The sequence below is a fragment of the Eurosta solidaginis genome, chromosome 1, assembly GCF_040869045.1.
Source record: "Eurosta solidaginis isolate ZX-2024a chromosome 1, ASM4086904v1, whole genome shotgun sequence".
Lineage (NCBI taxonomy): Eukaryota > Metazoa > Arthropoda > Insecta > Diptera > Tephritidae > Eurosta > Eurosta solidaginis.
This window is the reverse complement of record NC_090319.1, coordinates 99904681-99926200: the sequence shown is the minus strand read 5'-3', so window position 1 is coordinate 99926200 and position 21520 is coordinate 99904681. Positions and strand designations below refer to the sequence as shown.

The 21520-nt window shown below is 38.1% G+C and overlaps 1 protein-coding gene across 1 annotated transcript in view; it reads right to left on the bottom strand.

Annotated features, from left to right (window-relative positions):
• Positions 1–21520, bottom strand: part of Tsp96F (Tetraspanin 96F) — an 85144-nt gene that overhangs the window by 23565 nt on the left and 40059 nt on the right. The window contains exons 2-4 of the mRNA XM_067759332.1: positions 6036–6230; positions 2771–2950; positions 2326–2541 (exon numbers count right to left, since the gene is read on the bottom strand). Coding sequence (XP_067615433.1) covers positions 2326–2541; positions 2771–2950; positions 6036–6230 — 591 coding nt within the window. The remainder of the gene's footprint in view (positions 1–2325; positions 2542–2770; positions 2951–6035; positions 6231–21520) is intronic.

The following is a 21520-nucleotide window of genomic DNA, read 5'->3' as shown; positions in this document are numbered from 1 at the left end:
AAATTCTATTCCTACTCCTAGCTGATTCCCTTGCTTTGTAAGAGGTGACTGAGGTAATAAAGCCCTCGGCCAACCTCTGCGGTCGAATGGAGTAATAAAGCCTCCAGACGAATATACTTTTAGTACAAATGAAGTCAAAACCCTTCAGGTGTACTCTTGCTCGGTAGTTATAAAACCTACCGATTCGTATGCCTGTCTCCTAATCTCTGTCTCTTAATGCGAATTCGTCGCCCTTATATACTAATTTTTGCACGCAGGCAAACGGTTATTTTATAATAACAACTTTTAACTAATAGTATTAACAATATTAAACAACTGTTATTCCGGTCAATATTTCCTTCCCATGAATTTCCATGCGCCATAATGCTCCTTATTGAATACAATGCCTTTGCACTTGCTCATGCCGTGCTTTCCAGCCTTTGCTTTAACTATTGTGTGTTTGTACATTTGTTTGTGGTCACCTGATTCTAATGTTGTGTTTTGCTTTGCCCAATGCTTCTGCCTTCTGTAGTATGGCGTGCGTTGGTGTGTTGTATGCTAGTGCGTAAATATGTGTAGCGAAATTTCAATTAGTAGCGGCGCTTATTTTGACGACTTGCTGCTGATCTCCGTTCACTTAAGTTATTATGTATGTTATATTTGTAGCTGGGTGTATTGGATTTTGAGTGTGCAAAGGGTTGATTGACCGCTGCATTTTTATGTTTTGTGCGTATCTACCTCCCTTCCAAATATTCAATGCGTATTAGGGTGATCCTATATTTAAAATTTGTTTGCGAAAATGTAAATATTTTGCTTGCGTGCAAAAGTGCGCAAGTCTAATTTGTCCTTCAATTTAATAATTATCAATTCAATGTACAACAGAATATATGTATTTAGGGTATAATTCATAAAGGTATACTGTATATTTCTGGTGCTTCATATAAAATGTATAAGTGATAAATTCAAATATTGTTATATATTTCAAGTTATTTCAAAATGTTGTGAGGATACAAAATCCTCGGCTTTGGGGTCCTCACACAATGTTACGATGGGAATTATTAAAAAATGCTTTAACAAAAACTGTCAAACGTGAATCTGAAACACGATGGAGCGCCAGAATACAAGCGGTTAGCGTTATCGTCGATGGGCTAGAGAATGTAGTAGAACACTTAGAAAAATTAGCAGAGGACACTAACACCACAAGTGACACCAGAAGCGAAGCTACAGTTCTGTTGCAAATATACTAAATTTTTGTTTCATAATATTAGTTCATTTTTGGTATGAAATCTTAAGGAGGATTGCACGTGTGCAGCTCAGACTACAAGGTTCGGGGACAAATTTTAGAGAAGTGTATCATGATCTTAAATCATTAGCGACTGAACTATACGAAATTCGAGACACTCTCTGTGAAGAAGCAATAGAAAAAGCCAAGTCTCTTTGTAAAAAATGGGATATTGATATAAGTAAAACGTGTAAGAATGCGCCGCAAAATGCCGGAGAATCGGCTAGAGATATTGGCCTTTCCGCAGAATGTGAAATTTTCCCGTTATGAAAAGTGTTCTCGATCGTATCCAAAAAGAAATACGTACAAGATTTACACGACTTAACGACCTAAATTTTAGATTTGGATTTCTCTTAGACGTTGGGAATTTCTTAAGCAATGATGATAACGACTTAGATAGGAATTGTAAGAACTTGGGTGAATTTTATAATACGGATTTCGATGGAACAGAACTTTTTATCGAAATATGTGACTGCAAAATATTACTTCACAGTAGAAAAGAAAATGAACCTAAAACTCCGTTAGAACTACTTACTTTTATAATCTCGTATGGAGAAGATGTTTCTCCAAACCTGCGAGTGGCACATCAAATACTCTTGACTATCTCAGTATAAATTTCTAGCTTCGAAAGTTCATTCTGCAAATTAAAACTGGTTTCGATTACGATAGACGATGGGGCAAATTTTGCACATAGATATTAGTTTTAGTAATGTGTTATAATCATATTATTATTAAATATGTATTTAACTCTTGTTATAGTTGATATATTCAACCTACGACTTAATTGGTTTATAATTTTTGAATATATAATATTATATTGTTTTGGTAAAAAGGGGGGGGGGGGGGGGGGGGGGTGGTGTTGAAATATTTTATAGAAATTATTCGAAAGGCTTAAAATTATATGTTTAGATAAAAAACTATCCCGATAATTGAAAAAACACTTCTTAGTCACCATTTCCAAGGCTTTTTTATTGAAAATTGTTGTGGAACGCCGTAAACTTCTCGTTATTCACAGTATAATTACTTTAAATAAAATAACATACTTTAATTTGTTTTCCACTCACCTGTTGATGTATGGCCTGATTCAATGAACCGCCAAATTTTAATTTCCTCGACATCTCACACACATTTTCCTGGAGTTCATCTTTGCAACACGATTCGGGTATATTATAAAATACATTCATCGATGAAATGGCAATATCGACAATATTTGTACGATCGACATTATTGAAGCGACTCGTTGCCCAATCGGCGGGACCATCAGCGCCACAACATTTTAACTAAAACAAAAAAAGAATAAATAGGAAGCCAAAACAAAAAAGCAAAAAAAAAATTTTGAAATTTGAGAAACTTGAGTATGTTTACATATACGAGCGTGAAAATATGTCTTTTCATACAAACATCTAAAACATGGTTTGGCTATGTAAATAAATATTTCATCATTGCACATATTTTACATTTCATACATGATGTATGTATATATGTACATATGTATGTTAATATACTTACATTTTTTTGTATTGTATCGAATGTGACTGTGCGCGCACTCATGCTGGATTGTCCATATTCCTCTTGCACCGAATATTTCACTGATGCCCTTACAATGTCATCGAGTTTTTCTCTGTTGTGGAATGCCCATGCGCCGGCGGCTATTTGTGCCACCATAACCACCAAAATTACGCAGAAAAACTACAAATAGTAAGCGTAAAACTAATGTAAGTCATAAATCATAAGAAATTTAAAAAAGTATTGGGAATAGTGAAACATGTTTAGAGCACACACAGTGGTATTTTTTTTTTTTTTTTTGATAATTTATAAGCTAAATAAATAAATACGATGTGCGTTATCCTCCTATACATAATGGTACACTGGATCTTTATTATTGTTGTGAAGCCATAAGTCACATAAATAAAAAAAAAAAATGTAAGGCGCGATAACCTCCGAAGAGATCTAAGGCCGAGCTTCTCTTCCAATTTGCGTCGTGCTCCTCTTGATTTTTCCCTACAAATTGGCCGGACGGGACCTACATGTTTTATGCCGACTCCGAACGGCATCTGCAAGGCAGATCGCCCACTTTTTCGATATCGAAAATTTCGAAAAACCGAAAAAGTGCGATAATTCAATACAAAAGACAGATAAAGCGACGAAACTTGGTAGATGAGTTGAGCTTATGACGCAGAATAGAAAATTAGTAAAATTTTGGACAATGGGCGTGGCACCGCCCACTTTTAAAAGAAGGTAATTTAAAACTTTTGCAAGCTGTAATTTGGCAGTCGTTGAAGATATCATGATGAAATTTGGCAGGAATGTTACTCCTATTACTATATGTACGCTTAATAAAAATTAGCAAAATCGGAGTAGGACCACGCCCACTTTTAAAAAAAAATTTTTTTAAAGTAAAATTTTAACAAAAAATTTAATATCTTTACAGTATATAAGTAAATTATGTCAACATTCAACTCCAGTATGATATGGTGCAACAAAATACAAAAATAAAAGAAAATTTCAAAATGGGCGTGGCTCCGCCCTTTTTCATTTAATTGGTCTAGGATACTTTTAACGCCATAAGTCGAACAAAAATTAACCAATCCTTTTAAATTTGGTAGGGGTATAGCTTTTATGACGTTAAATGTTTTCTGTGAAAATGGGCGAAATCGGTTGACGCCACGCCCAGTTTTTATACACAGTCGTCCGTCTGTCCTTCCGCATGGCCGTTAACACGATAACTTGAGCAAAAATCGACATATCTTTAATGAACTTAAATGCTTACTTGAACTCACTTTATCTTGGTATGAAAAATGAACGAAATCCGACTATGACTACGCCCACTTTTTCGATATCGAAAATTACGAAAAATGAAAAAAATGCCATAATTCTATACCAAATACGAAAAAAGGGATGAAACATGGTAAGGTAATTGGATTGTTTTATTGACGCGAAATATAACTTTAGAAAAAACTTTATAAAATGGTTGTGACACCTACCATATTAAGTAGAAGAAAATGAAAAAGTTGTGCAGGGCGAAATAAAAAACCCTTAAAATCTTGGCAGGTATTACATATATAAATAAATTAGCGGTATCCAACAGATGATGTTCTGGGTCACCCTGGTTCACATTTTGGTCGATATCTGGAAAACGCCTTCACATATACAACTACCACCACTCCCTTTTAAAACTCTCATTAATACCTTTAATTTGATACCCATATCGTACAAACTCATTCTAGAGTCACCCCTGGTCCACCTTTATGGCGATATCTCGAAAAGGCGTCCGCGTATAGAACTAAGGCCCACTCCCTTTTAAAATACTCATTAACTCCTTTCGTTTGATACCCATATTGCACCAACGAATTCTAGAGTCACCCCTGCTCCACCTTTATGGCGATATCTCGAAACGGCGTCCACCTATGGAACTAGGGATTACTCCCTTTTAAAATACTCATTAACACCTTTCTTTTGATACCCATATTGTACAAACAAATTCTAGGGTCACCCCTGGTCCACCTTTATGGCGATATCTCGAAAATGCGACCACCTATTCAACAACCACCACTCCCTTTTAAAACCCTCATTAATACCTTTAATTTGATACCCATATCGTACAAACACATTCTAGAGTCACCCCTGGTCCACCTTTATGGCGATATTTCGAAACGGCGTCCACCTATAGAACTAAGGCCCACTCCCTTTTAAAATACTCATTAACACCTTTCGTTTGATACCCATATCGTACAAAAAAAGTCTAGAGTCACCCCTGGTCCACCTTTATTGCGATACCCCGAAAAGGCGTCCACCTATAGAACTAAGGCCCATTCCCTTTTAAAATACTCATTAACTCCTTTCGTTTGATACCCATATTGTTCAAACGAATTCTAGAGTCACCCCCGCTCCACCTTTATGGCGATATCTCGAAACAGCGTCCACCTATGGAACTAAGGATTACTCCCTTTTAAAATACTCATTAACACCTTTCTTTTGATACCGATATTGTACAAACAAATTCTAGGGTCCCCCTGGTCCACCTTTATGGCGATATCTCGAAAATGCGACCACCTATTCAACAACCACCACCACCTTTTAAAACCGTCATTAATACCTTTAATTTGATACCCATATCTTACAAACACATTCTAGAGTCACCCCTGGTCCACCTTTATGGCGATATTTCGAAACGGCGTCCACCTATAGAACTAAGGCCCACTCCCTTTTAAAATACTCATTAACACCTTTCGTTTGATGCCCATATTGTACAAACAAATTCTAGGGTCACCCCTGGTCCACCTTTGTGGCGATATCCCGAAACGGCGTCCACCTATGGAACTAAGGATTACTCCCTTTTAAAATACTCATTAACACCTTTCTTTTGATACCCATATTGTACATACAAATTCTAGGGTCACCCCTGGTCCACCTTTATGGCGATATCTCGAAACGGCGTCCACCCATGGAACTAAGGATTACTCCCTTTTAAAATACTCATTAACACCTTTCTTTTGATACCCATATCGACAAACGCATTCTAGAGTCACCCCTGGTCCACCTTTATGGCTATATCCCTAAATGGCGTCCACCTATAGAACTATGGCCCACTCCCTCATAAAATACTCTTTAATGCCTTTCATTTGATACACATGTCATACAAACACATTCCAGGGTTTCCCCCGGTTCATTTTCCTACATGGTTATTTTCCCTTATGTTGTCACCATAGCTCTCAACTGAGTATGTAATGTTCGGTTACACCCGAACTTAACCTTCCTTACTTGTTTTACTTACCGATACAAGCAAACATTGTGATTCTCTCACAACGCCACAACAACCGAAGAAAGCACCCAAAATGATGAGCCAACCAATGCTAAAGAAGATATAAAGTGCAATGGAATAATGATTATAGGATTGGGTCATCGACAGCATAAATGTGGGATCTGTAAGCATCCATACAGAGGCGGTCACTATAGTTAGGCCAATAATCTACAAAGAAGCAAAATAAAAAATATATTTAAAATACTTACATATTCTCAAATATTTGTCGACACAAAAAAGAAATGTTGGCAAGAAATGTCTTTGTTTATTTTCAAATCCCAACATAAACGAGATAGTAAGCGAGTGTAGTTAGATAGAAAAAATTATAACATTGTATTTATTATTTATTTCAGGAAGAACCTGCCTGCTTATACCCTGCCTAGCGAATTCATCCAGGGACCCATGTGAGGTATGCACGGTTCTGTTGAGCCATCTCTTGAAGAGATCAGCGACAGTTTAGTGGTAGTTCAGAATTGAACGAGTAGGAGCCAAGAGATTTTATGGCAGCTTGGCTGTCGCTGAAAATAAAAATTTCTTTGCCGACGATGTGTGTCCCTATCCTAGCTGCGGCTTCCATTATGGCTGCAACTTCTGCCTGGAATACACTGCGGTGGTCGGATAGTCTGAAGGAGAGCTGGAGGTCAAGGTCCCTTGTGTATACTCCACCTCCAACTCTACCGTTTAGCTTGGAGCCGTCCGTGTATATGGAAATCCTGCTGTCAATAGCAAGGCACCTATCCGACTCCGTCCAGTCATCCCTGCTGGGGATATTTATCTTAAAGTTTGTTTTCGCAACTGTTGTGGTCGCACACCGATCCGTGCAAGGGGGGAAAAACTGTATTTGCTTAGTATACTTGAGTGTCCTGTGGTCTTGTTGTTCCAACACGACAGCTCTCTTAGACGCAGGGCTGACGTTGCCGCCGCTCGATAATCCTATGGAGAAAGAATGCTCAGATTCTGCTGATGTAGCGTTATACATAAATACTCCGTCATCAATCTGTATGACTCATGAAAAATCGTATGTTGGTTTTTCAACCATGTTAAGGGATGAGTATAATGGCCGACATTGGTTGGTTGAAGTTGCCTTCTGACCTGTTCTAGTGTAAGAAAGACTTCATAAGTAGATTCTTATATCGAGGGTATTTAAGGGAGCCGAAATGTAACGCAATCCATATAAAATCTATCGAAGAGAGAGTTACACGCAAATCCTTTAAATTTAAACAGATTTGCACAGCCTTCTGGGGATGTTGCCATGTGAGTTTTAATAATACGACGAACCAAAGGACGGACTATCAGCAGTGTCAAATTTTTATCTCTACATAGTACAGCAGTTAATTGGTCAAACTGATTTAAAATTTTAACTAAATTACTAATTTCTTCCCATTTGCTACGTTGAAGGCATCTTTGATTACAAGATGAGTATATGAGGTTGCAGTACCTCGGCCTTAATCTCTTCGGAGGCATTTCCTGCCTTATATTTATTTATTTTATATGAGGCTGCAAGTATGTTCTCTTATAAGACACTGTTGTTGTAATGTTACATACATGACTAACGCAGTGACGTGCCCGGCTTATCTTGCCATTATTTTCGTTCATGGGTCAGGACTATTTCTAGAAAGGTTTCGGGATTAACGAAATTGTGCGTTTTCGACATAGTTTCAAAAATGTTTGAAATAATCTCGAAATAAAAGTCCCAAACTATCGAGAAATACTCTGAACTTAACCACCAAACTAGCGTTGACATATCTTTGAAACAAAAGGCATTGGTAGTATGTTTCCGGCTAATAAAACTGCCGTTCCCCGGGCCACACTTAGTTTCTTGTCATTCAAATATCTGTGGTTAGTTAGTTGGATTCCGAGGCTTTGTTGAGTTTTTCATTAGAGTGTGGTTTGACATGGCGGGTCCCAAGCCCAGCGCACAACCCGCTCAGCGGGGATGAAAATATTATTTTTACGTTTATATAGCGAGACGGTTGATCCAAGACAGACGCCCGCTCGCAGCCGCACCTCGTGGTGGACAGACGCTGCCGATGAAATATCCCCTTACGCGAAGATTGTAGTGATGGGTTGCAGCCGCCGCGTTTGTTGGAGGCGCCGTTTGGCGCGACCAAAAGCGGACAGTTGATGTGGTCTGCTAAGCAATGTTGCTGTTAGAAGATAGTGGAGGTAGCTTGAGCGTGAACCGCGGAGCGTCATTGAACTCGAATATCAGGAAGCAACAAAAGTTTTTTTTAGAAATTTGGGGGATGACGAACTTTGGGTTCTACCCCAGAACAACCCGAACTTTGCAACCAGCATTTACACGTTACACACTGACAAGGCTATGACCGTCTGGGTGTAGATCCTTTTCCGGCATATACAGCAGAACCACAGCCTGGGACAGTGGCCAGGTTAAATAACTAACCGCAGCAGGAGAGTATGGAGCAGTACAACTGCAAGGAGCTCTTTCGAGGATGACAGTTTGTGGGAGGGACGCAACAAATTAAATGGAGTTACACTGGAATGATAGCGCTTGGTCGGAAAAAAATCCAGAGTCGCTCCGGTGCATGGCACCGGACGCCGTGGGAATTGTATAGGAGACGTCTAGTTTTCCTTGTGTTTTTGCTCCTTGCGTTTAGCAGCGCAGAGGAGTAAACTTTAAAAAGACTACAATAAATGTAAAAATTCGATTTTTCGAACTAGTTATTGATCAGTCAACAAGCCCTTCCGTGTCGTCATTTACGATAAACTTTATCACTTAATATTTAATTAAATCATACTTTTGTTAAATGTATTAATTGTAATTAAACCAAAGCTATCTAACTTTAGGGAGCTGATCAGATAAAAGACCGTTCACTGATAAGTGTATACACTCAGAAAAAAAATCGTTCTAAAACGAACGAAACAAGTTCAAAATTAAGAACATTCGTTGACAAAAGTCTGTTAAGTACGTTTTTTCTTAACTCGTGACCGATGGGCTTGTTTTGAGAACAGTTTTTCCAAGCACACCGTTCGTATTTTATGACCAGTTTGGTATTGATGTGTGAAACTTCTGTGCTCATTTCAAGCACTACTTGGGCTTGATTTAAGGTTTTACGTTCTCACACTTCGAGAACGATTTGGGGTCCATTTAACATTTTTCGGTCTCAATTCAAAAACGGTTCGTGCTTGATCCCATTTATTTTTTATTAGTAATAATTTTTTTGTCATAAATAAAAAATATTTATAACAAAAAATTTTTTATTAATATTCAAAAATTTAAGAAAAAATGCATATATACATTTTTTCATTCATTTCTCTTATTGAGAAGTTATTCTTATTTGAAGACGTAATCTACATATATACTTAAAACATTTCATAACAAGTTTGAGAATTACATCTGCATATGTGAATGGAACTGAAGAAAAAATAAGAGGTAAAAAGAGAGAACATAAAAAAATTGTTTTAAACCAATTCAGAGTTGGACGGTGATCGAACTCGCGCCACACGATATCAGTCACAACATCATAGCCGCTGTGCCACTACAACTGCTTGGCAGCTCGTGCCAAATGTTGTATTTAACTTTGTAGTGCATACGAATTGTACCGTTTCATTTTTCTTGTACTTAATTTAAGAACATTCGTTCTCATTAATAGACCATTTGTTCATAATTTAAGACCAGCCGTTCTCTTTTAAAGAAAATGGTGTCAGTTCAAGAACAAGGTTGTTGCTTTAAGAACAGGTCTTTCGTTTTTCAAGAACAAAAAAGTAAGAACATGAAGAGCTTGAATTGAGTCCGGTGGTGCTGGATTTTAGAACGGTGTTTTCCTCTGAGTGTAGACATGTATTTATTAATTTGTATTTAATTGCTTTTTTAATTATGTATTTGCTTATGATGATTATCGACATGACAGTACCGTATTCAGAACTTTGGCTAGGGGCGAATCCACAAACCCTTTGAACTTTTACAAAAAAAAAAAAAAAAACAAATAGCTGCGAGGACTCCACTTCAGCTATTCTGTTTTAGAAATTTATCTACGTTATTCGTTTCTAGTCAATACATTAACAATCAAGGAATGCAACCGATTTATTCAAACTAACGTTTCGGTTTTGCAAAGGAAAAGTTCTTTATTTCCGAAGACACGATGATATATTTAATTCAATTGAAACTTTTCTGGAGGACGCTACACTCAGAGAAAAACACCGTTCTGAAATCCAGCACCACCGGACTCAATTCAAGCTCTTCATGTTCTTACTTTTTTGTTCTTGAAAAACGAAAGACCTGTTCTTAAAGCAACAACCTTGTTCTTGAACTGACACCATTTTCTTTAAAAGAGAACGGCTGGTCTTAAATTATGAACAAATGGTCTATTAATGAGAACGAATGTTCTTAAATTAAGTACAAGAAAAATGAAACGGTACAATTCGTATGCACTACAAAGTTAAATACAACATTTGGCACGAGCTGCCAAGCAGTTGTAGTGGCACAGCGGCTATGATGTTGTGACTGATATCGTGTGGCGCGAGTTCGATCACCGTCCAACTCTGAATTGGTTTAAAACAATTTTTTTATGTTCTCTCTTTTTACCTCTTATTTTTTCTTCAGTTCCATTCACATATGCAGATGTAATTCTCAAACTTGTTATGAAATGTTTTAAGTATATATGTAGATTACGTCTTCAAATAAGAATAACTTCTCAATAAGAGAAATGAATGAAAAAATGTATATATGCATTTTTTCTTAAATTTTTGAATATTAATAAAAAAATTTTTTGTTATAAATATTTTTTATTTATGACAAAAAAATTATTACTAATAAAAAATAAATGGGATCAAGCACGAACCGTTCTTGAATTGAGACCGAAAAATGTTAAATGGACCCCAAATCGTTCTCGAAGTGTGAGAACGTAAAACCTTAAATCAAGCCCAAGTAGTGCTTGAAATGAGCACAGAAGTTTCACACATCAATACCAAACTGGTCATAAAATACGAACGGTGTGCTTGGAAAAACTGTTCTCAAAACAAGCCCATCGGTCACGAGTTAAGAAAAAACGTACTTAACAGACTTTTGTCAACGAATGTTCTTAATTTTGAACTTGTTTCGTTCGTTTTAGAACGATTTTTTTTCTGAGTGTACACTTTTGAATATGGGCCAAGTTTCTTTGAGAATATTGTAGAGGAATCTGTCTCGTAAATTGATTGTAGTGGCACCCAAAGTAAAGTAAGCGTCATTTAAAAAGTTTCTGAAGGCTTTCACCATGGGTTGAATTGGTCGTGAAGCTGATACCCTTCTATGGAGTATTGGTTTGGTGTAGCTCGATTTTGGCAGTCTAAAAATCTGAAAAGTATACATCACCTAATCTGGCTTGCATGTATTGCATAATTATATATCATTGTCATCATTTATTGGCGCTTAGCCGTTACGACAGTAATCGTTCGTCATTACTATGGCCATTCGGAGCACCAAACAAAATTTGGCTTCCTCCTGCCGTTTTTCGCAAATTACTGGGTTTGTTGTTGTTGTTGTATTAACGGTGCTTCGTCCCATTCAATGGGCACGAAGTTTGGCCAGGGTGATTCGTGTTGTTTTAGTTCTAGCGATAAGGTTACTCCCCGAAGGCTTTGGGGACTGTTATCGATGTGATGGTTCTTTGCCGGATACACATCCGGTACGCTCCGGTAACACAGCTCATGTCGCCCTTGGTGGGATATTGCATATTAATAACGGGGTACACCGGGCGCGTCCTGGCAAAGGCGTTTGCCGATTCTGTGTGGATTTGGCTAAGGGCCTTCTTATGCTTGCCTGGATCAAACGGTTGTGTTGGTAGGTTCCGGATCTCGTCATAGTGCTTTAAGAGATGTTCCCTTAATCCCCGTGGAAGCGGTGCTAAATCAAGCAGTTGTTTGCTAGGATGTCGTGGTATGTGACAATTAAGCAAGAACTACTTGTTCAGCATTTCGTTGTGCTCTTTAATATTGAGCTTTTTGGCCTCACTATGTAGATGGTGTTCGGCGGTCAAAAGGAGACATTCGATGGCAGTTCTGATTGCAGCATTTTGACAGGTCCGTAGCCTTTTACAGTGTGTATTTTTAAGACCAGGCGACCAGGCGACCAGACTGGTGACGCATAGCTGAGCTTTCTCTACCGCCGATAGGAATACTTTCTGACCCATTCATTTTCAATGTAATTGCGCAACATAGCCTGGTAGGCGAAAGTTTTGGCCTTTATTCATTGCAAATCTGCATGAGGTCCCTATTAATAACCACTAAACTTCCTTCTCGGTTGGGTTTCAAATTACTCGTAGATGTCTTACCCAATATTTACGAAGCTGATAACGTTTTTGTGACAATGCAGAGAACTTAAATTCAGATATAACATCATACTGCAACTCTTTTCTGGCTTCATCTTACGCTTTCCTGCTCTTGGCCATTCTGGTAAATGACATAAGGTTTGATTTTCCTCCTGCCTCGCCTTTTCCATCACATTTCACGAGAACATCAACCAGTTATGCATACATACTATCAAATCACGATCTTTGAAGCGTTTGTTATGGTCTTAATCAGAAAAGAGAGCTCTCAGCAGTTGCTCTTGTTTTCTTTGAAAGTGATTTTTACATGGCGGGTCCCAAGTCCAGTGTGTAACACGGCTACGATATTGATAAATAGCAACATATTTGAAAAACAATACGCTTGATCCAAGACAGACGCCCGCCTATAGCCACATCTTAAGATGAATAATCAATCAAACCTCGGCAAGCACTTATGCAGAGTACGCCAGAGTTACCCACTGAGCTCAATTTCTCTATCTATTATGCGCGACCCTGGGTGTCGGCTGTTTACCACGTTTTTCACATAAATTGGTACCGTTGGCGGCGGCCACGTTGTGGTGATAACATGCTCCGCCTACCACACCGAAGGTCCTGGATTCAAGCCCCGGGCAAAACAACATCAAAAAATATTCGGAATCTGCATAAAAGATGTATGTAGGTTTTAGGAAAAATTAAAAAGAAGCACCACCCAAATTGGAAGAGAACCTCGGCCTAAATCTCCTCGAAGCTAAATCGGCGAAGTTCAGTGTTACCACTTTTAAAACAAATGTGGTGGTCGATTTCCGAAATTGAAGATAATACATTTTGACGAAAATTTTTAATTTAACGTGAAGTCGAATGAAATTGCGATATATTAAGCGGTAGATGTTAGAGTCGGGCGGCCTGGGCACGTCCGCGCGGCTTTAACTGATTGCTCCTCGAAATATGCAAGATATTTTTTTACTCATACGTACGTATAGATCGTTGCATATTTACATACATGTCCTGGTTCTTGGCGGTAGCGTTCAGTTTAATCAACCAAACTCCTGGTAACACTATGCACATATTCAGTCCATGTGAGGTTAGTTAAACCAAGCTAACCGCTAATGAAAATTTCGTAAAACACCTTTTTAGTTAATTGTAACCTTCTAGCAATCTCAAAAATAAGGGACCCCATTCATAAGGTATAATTACTATTACCTTTAATTTTTGAAGTAAAAATTTAGGCCGAGATCTCTTCAAATTTGCGTCGTGCTCCTTTAAATTTTCCTTACAAATTGGCGTGATGGGGCCTACATGTTTTACGCCGACTCCGAACGGCATCCGCAAGGCAGATGAGTTTTCACTGAGAAGCTTTTCATGGCACAAATACGAAACTTGAAGTGCTTGCCAAATCACTGCTTCTAATTGAAAAAAACTTGTTTTTCTAAATTTTCGATGTTGCTTTTCTAGGGAATTGAACCCAGAATCTTCGGCGTGGTAGGCGGAGCACGCTACCACCACACCACGGCGGCTGCCAAATTCACATTTTTCAATTAGGTTCGTATAACCACAGTGCCATAACATAATATTTCCACCGGATAAGAACTCAATTTTTCTTCCATTTTTTCGCAAACCGTTAGGCAAAAAGTTACAAATTATAAATTTAAATTGAAATATTTTATGACTAGCGTAAGAAACTATTTGACTCTACACGTTCATCCTAAGTTGTAATAATTTTGCGCCAAAAACGCGAATTCTTTGTGTTTCTCAAAATTGTAAAACCAGTGCAAACTGTTTCAATTAGTTTGTGGAAAAAACTTTATCTACCGAAAATACAATTTTACACTTTCAATTCAATTATACAGAATGCAACTAGAAATGTTCCATTAAACAGTTTCTTGTACGACTATGGAAGTTAATTTCCGCATTGCACTCTTCTCTACTTTTCCAACATCTTGTCAGCAAAATTCGAAAATAGAACACGAAAATCCGATTTTATGTTTGCAAACAAATAAATACCAAAATACACAAAAAAAACCAAAAATCAAATCAAATCAAAGTAACAATGATATTTCCACATGCAACCGCGTATAAAAAATATGTGACATATTTTTGGCGCATGGCCTAGCATAATAAAACCACAAATCGACTATTAATACTTTTATCAGAATCCGCTGCAGCGAAACAATGAACTACGCAATATTAATAGCAGTTATTGAACATACTTTTGGGGCTGAAATGGAAATAGTCCAACAGGTAGGCAGTCCGAAGCCGTAGTTCTTTATGAATGGTCTGGTGGCAGCCTGAGTTAATTTGGACGTTACTTAATTTGGAATTACTATGTAAAGTATTTCTTTAGCTTATATGAAGCGGTATGGGACTGGGTTGTTTTTGATCGAACTCCAAATATTTGCTTCACGTAAAATATAACAGTTTCTTATGACGAAGAGATACTTGGTAACTAGTTTCTTTTCTAGTATGGTTGCCAAGTTGTTTAGAACTAGTTGGTTATACTGCTGGGACTAGGCATGGCAATACCAACCGGCCTACTGCGAAATTAGTACATATTAGGGTGGGTCGATTTGTATGGACGAAAGTTAACCGATATCGCGCCATCGATTTTTCGATAGGATTTGTGCCACTACGCATACCCAAAAAAATAATTTTTGAGCCTGCGAAATTTCAGTTTTTTTTTTACTTTTTTTCGACTTTGATTTTTAAGTTTTTTTCATGCCCTACTAAAAAAATTTTCATATGTATACCCTGTCCGACCCAAAAATGTCCGCTAAAAACGTTGGCGATAACAGTTTTTTGAAAAACAAAAATATTTTTGGGTCGGACAGGGTATACATGAAAATTTTACAATCAAATGAACATTTTTAGTAGGTCATGGAAAAAACCTTAAAAATCAAAGTCGAAAAAAAGTAAAAAAAAATGAAATTTCGCAGGCTCGAAAATTATTTTTTTGGGTATGCGTAGTGGAACTTTTTTCCCTGAGCCCAAAACCTTTCGAAAAATCGATGGCGCGATATTAATAAATCGACCCAGTCTAGTACATATTGTACTACATTGGGATAAAATAAAATATGCGTTGCAGGAAGAAAACTGTTACAATGACGTTGAGGAGTGATTTTTGCGTATACAAATGAGTGCAAGATAAGGAGTAAGTAAGTAAATGGAGTGTAATGTTATGTTGTACATACTTATTACCAACCCCAGTGTAAAGGTTCGTGCACTCTAGACACAGTGAGCAACTCATTAGCGAAATGCGTAAAAAGCCCTGTGGCAATGTGAAGAGAAAGTGAGATGCACGGGGGCCTAGGAGTTGTTGATGCAAGCGGAAATTTGGTTAGTAATAATCAGCTTGCTGAATAAATGAAAGATCTGTCCACCCCACATCGTGATCAACTGCAGCGGGTTAGCGGTCTTATATTATACCCGCGGCAGATATAACTGTCGTAATAGGCGACTAAAATACCCATATGATTCAAGGGACTACCAGAGCAATTTATAGATTATCCAACCCAGTTGTCAACCTCACCTACTCTTGGCGACCCCAAGTTCCTCATGGCGATGGTCGGGCTTTTACCTTAATGGTGCTTGTTACCGGAATGTACCAGATCTATATCCGCAAAGAGCCATCAACATCGATAACACTCCCCAAAACCTTCGGGGAGTGTCTTTGTCGCTACAACAACCACATCAACTGCAGACATACATCTAAGCATTGACTCGGCCCTTTTCTATCGACGGATATGCATTTGTGCAGAGAAACAATATCAATCGGTATAGCAGGTAAATTTTCCATTGGAAATATTCGCACCCGGCAGACAGCTGATGAATTATTCAATCCGTTCGCACAACTGATCTGTTAGAACAATCTTCTAGCAAACGGTATACATAATCGCACAATGGGAGTATAGTTTTTGCTTACTCCACACAGCTGCTGAAAAAATAAAGGCTTCCAAGTTGTCCCGAGAAAGAAGGGAAGCCAATAGCTATGCAGTTGAAGCTTTTCCTTTTAGAAAAATAAACACAAAACAAAATGAAATCGAGATTAAGAGCCGTTTTGTCCAGTAAATTTTAAAGTATATCTGTTCTAAGCCAAACAAATTTAAAAAATTACATGCGAAAACGGCCCTGAAACTTATGAAAGTCGGTTTCAAAAATTCGACCTATAGTCCTAGTGAGCTTACGTATATGATTTTGTGCACGAACAATAAATACGTATGTATGTACAGTTTGAACGCTCCATACACACACATATACCAATTTTTACCCGGCAGTGTAACACGGAAGAATTCTGAAGAAATACAAGTTTATAATATTAAAGTCAATTAGTTTGGAAAGCTAGAAACAGTTTCACTAAATAATTGGTTGTCTCATTCCCGATAATTCAGCCTCCAATGTCCATAAGGGTAATTCTTACATTCATTACATTCAACATTAAGGTGGACTCCCTGATTCCATGTACATATATCTTCCTAGGTACTTTTTTGTTTTTAAGCGATACTAAACTCTCCTTGTGAACTTAACCTTACCAAGTAAATCAGTGTAAGCTTAGCAATTATCTGACTAAGCCAAATAACTCCTTTGTGCGAAAGGCTCTAGCCGATAGAACCACTTTAGCAGGATAAAGCTTTTGTTATCATGCCGACACTCTGCTCTCTATTAGGCTTTTGGAACACTTTTGTGTGCTGGTTGACTTCAAGATACTTTCCAGAAAATATAAAGAGAACTGTCCCAAGGATGGGCGCCCATGAATTAGGAGCCGTTTATTTCCTTGTTAATGGTTTCACATTAAGCAAGAGGTGTGTAGAGGATATCTGTTACTTTGATAAAGTGGGGAAGGGGGGGGGGGGGGGGGGGGCTGATGCCATAGAATGAATCTATACGGCGGTTATTCGACCGATCCTAACATGATTAGTAATGGTTTAGAAGAGATTAGATCAGAGGCTTAGAACTTGATATGCAATGTGCCACCGAAAAGGATATGGCATATCAGCATGCCCTCAGACTCAACGAGCGTGATTTTGTTATCTAAAATCTTGTAAGGCATAGCTGAATTCAAATAGTACCGGTCACAGGGTATCCATTTTTCGATTGCCAGTCGCATTCTCGCGTTCTTCGTAATGATTGGTCGGTGTGAGGAGTGGACCATAAATTTGGTGATTCAAAACGAGATGGGTGATGAGCTAGAATGTAGCTATTATAAAACTGAACTTAGTTGGGTTATTCACTGACTAATGGGCCTGATGGCGTTAGGGTGCAAGAGACTGGTTCTTCGAACTTGCAATGTGAGGACCACTAGAGCCGTTCTCCAAGAATCGGATCATTATTTACTTTTAAGCAACCTTCAAACAATCTACAGCCGTTCCACCTGCCATCTGACACATAGCAATGCATATCCGAATTGGACCCGGCGATTCATACTTGGCATAAGGCTTTATAACTTATTCACTTTATGATATATGTTACCAACCTTTGTACACTTAAAGATGTGTATTGAGAAGCTTCTTAAAGGACTCTTTATTACTACGTGACTATTTCCCGTTATAGTTCTTTATCAGTCCCGGGTCTATATCTCCCCTAATTATGACTTTCTCCGACCTCCGTGCTTCGCTGTCTTGGTCCGCACAGAAGTTCCCCTGCAGATTTCTATACTAGCCCCATCTTCGCCTCGCATCAAGCTATTTACGCGAGCTTAAAATTTTCTTTCTTTGCCTTCAACTCCTTACCCCATAGCAGCTTTATTTTTCCGGTGGATCTTCTTTAACTGCAAGCTCAGCTATACGCAGTTGTCAGCGTATTTCTTTGAAGGTTATTGGATTCGAGCAGCTTCTCTACGGTGGTAACATTCTTTGAAGAGTAAGGTATTGCTTTTAAATATTTCTAGAATTTGTACCAGTCCGTTGTCAATTACCATCCTGTCAAAATTATAAATATTATGCTCACAACTCAACGTGATATCAAGCACATTACTATTGTAGAGTAAATCACAAAAGAGGAGCTCACCTATATCCTTTATATCGTCCACTCCACACACACAGTGGTGCCCATTGGCGGCCAAGCCAATGGCGCACCGTGCTTTTCAGCCCTCTTGATCCACCAGCCATCGAACTCTAATTGTTGTTGTGAGTCATGCAGAAGAATTCCTGGCTAAGGCACTGTTCTTTTCCCCGCCCGTTTCCCTCCATCGCCAGGTCTTCAGTGCTGAAAAAAGATAGCATACACCAGTGTATGTGTTGACTTTCCATAATGTCGAAAGCCGATTCCAGAAATCGTTTATGCAGCTGAAAGCTCGCATGACGATAGTTACTTGTGTTGTAAATTAGTCTGTAGGACTCGCAGCACCACGGAGGTTTTTCTCCCGATCCAGAATCCTTCCCATCTCTTTCTGGATGCAAAGGACTGCTGCTGGCATCTCAATATGTATTGCTGACCCTCATCCGTGGATCTAAGAATTTACACAGTAGATGGCGCAAAATTTTGTGAAGATACCCGTGGATAACTAGTTGGCATTCAGGCTATTTACACCTAGTTGAGTTAAATCCAGGGCCACAGTAAAAATGTGTATGTGTATTTAAGTAGAACGGCAGCATACAGCTAAGCTGCATGAAGAATAACAAATCTGGAAGCAGGGCACGGTGTGGGCCATAATAAACAAGTGTCAATGCGCCAAATTGTCTGGCTACTGGTGTACAAGCATAGCGGTAGCAGACGACTTACACATTCACTCGTACGAAAGCGGGCGTTAGATACATTGGGCAGAAACCTCCATCTACTCTTTTACAGACATTGGCCCCTTACCTCTTGTGCTAAACTCACAAAAGGATTGGGAACAGAGTTTATATGTACAACATAGTATAGAGCAGTGGTAGGCACGCCAAAGCTCGATTCAGCCAGACTTGCATCACACATATTCTTACTCTCCATCGTTCAGTTGGTAGCGAGACAGTAACGAATAAACACTGCGAACGGCTGTCGCACAAATGTTCAGATTCCCTGTGAGAAATATTATGATGGGAAAAAGCATTTGTTAAGACGGCCTTTGCGTAATTAACTCTTGGTCTAAACATGTTTAGGGTGGATTTTAACCTTCTTGCATTTGTTACAGGTAATCAATATAATAGCTGTTTTAATTATTTTAAAAAAAGTTGCAGCAGATTCATTTGAACTCCATTTTTTTTCTGAGCCAAAAAAAAACTTGAACTTCTGCTCTGCCAAAAATACAATAGAATGTTAACAGTAACTTGGCAAAATAATAAAAAAAAGAAACAAGTAAGGAAGGCTAGTTCGGGAGTAACCGAACATTACATACTCAGCTGAGAGCTTAGCTGCGTTGGTTTCGTAGGGTTTCGTAGATGGTTTATAAGTGGTTTTTAATTCCATATCACATACGTTTGGGAAATATCGGCCAAATCGTAGACCAAGGGAGACTTTTTTTGGGACGATTTTCCTTCATATTTTGTGAAATGTGAAAGGGAAAATCACCATGTAGGAAAATGAACCTAGGGTAACCTTGGAATGTGTTTGTATGACATGGGTATCAAATGAAAGGTATTAATGAGGGTTTTAAAAGGGAGTGGCCCTTAGTTGTATATGTGAAGGCGTTTTCGAGATATCGACAAAAATGTGGACCAGGGTGGCCCAGAACATCATCTGTCGGGTACCGCTATTTTATTTATATATATAATACCACGGACAATATTCCCGCCATGATTCCAAGGGCTTTTGATTTCGCTCTGCAAAACTTTTTCATTTTTTTCTACTTAATATGGTAGGTGTCACACCTATTTTACACAGTTTTTTCTAAAGTTATATGCGTTATGCGGCAAAAAAACAATCCAATCACCATGTTTCATCCCTTTTTTCGTATTTGGTATAGAATTATGGCATTTTTTCATTTTTAGAAATTTTCGATATCGATTTCGACCATTTTTAATACAAAGATAAAGTGAGTTCAGATAAGTACGTGAACTAAGTTTAGTAAAGATATATCGATTTTTGCTCAAGTTATCGTGTTAACGTTCGAGCGGAATGACAGGCGGTCGACTGTGCATAAAAACTGGTCGTGCCTTCAACCGATTTCGCCCATTTTCACAGAAAAAGTTATCGTCATAGAAGATATGCCCTTATCAAATTTCAGAAGGATTGGTAAAGTTTTGTTCGAGTTATGGCATTAAAAGTATTTTAGACAAATTAAGTGAAAAAGGGCGGAGCCACGACCATTTTTAAATTTTCTTTTATTTATGTATTTTGTTGCACCATATCATTACTGGAGTTGAATGTTGACATAATTTACTTATATACCGCAAAGATATTCAATTTTTTGCTAAAATTTTACTTTTAAAATTGTTTTTTTAAAGTGGGCGTGTTCGTCATCCGATTTTGCTAACTTTTATTTATAACACATATAGCAATAGGAGTAACGTTCCTGCCAAATTTCATCATAATACCTTCAACGACTGCCAAATTACAGCTTGCAAAACTTTTAAATTACCTTCTTTTTAAAGTGGGCGATGCCACGCCCATTGTCCAAAATCTTACTAATTCACTACTTTGCGTGATAAGATCAACTCACCTACCAAGTTTCGTCGCTTTAACCATCTTTGGTAATGAATTATCGCACTTTTCGGTTTTTCGAAATTTTCGATACCGAAAAAGTGTGCGTGGTTATAGTCCGATTTCGTTCAATTTAAATAGCGATCTGACATGAGTGCCCAGGAACTTACATACCAAATTTCATTAAGATACCTCAAAATTTACTCAAGTTATAGTGTTTACGGACGGACGGACGGACATGGCTGAATGAACTCTGTGAGCTCTGCTCAGCTGAGTATAAAAACTAAGATGAATGAATCTTTATATTTTTAATTTAAAGCAGCCACATATTTTTTAAACATTTTGCACTTCTCTGATTGCAGCACCCATATTAGTTTAGGAGATATGAAAGCTTTGCACTATTTGCCGTGTCAAGGCGCATTGGCAATCCAAGTTTCATGTGCATTTACATGACAAAATATCGGCATAAGGGACTTGGAAATGTTTCAATATATTTCTGAATCAAAAATCAAATTTTCCAAAAAGTTTGATAAAACCATCTTTAGTAAATGCACGTCCATTTTAACTTTAACTTCCTGTTGAGATGCTCATGCTCTAGCTCTCACTATTACCCTTACATTTAAATGTTTGCCGACCGCTGGTATA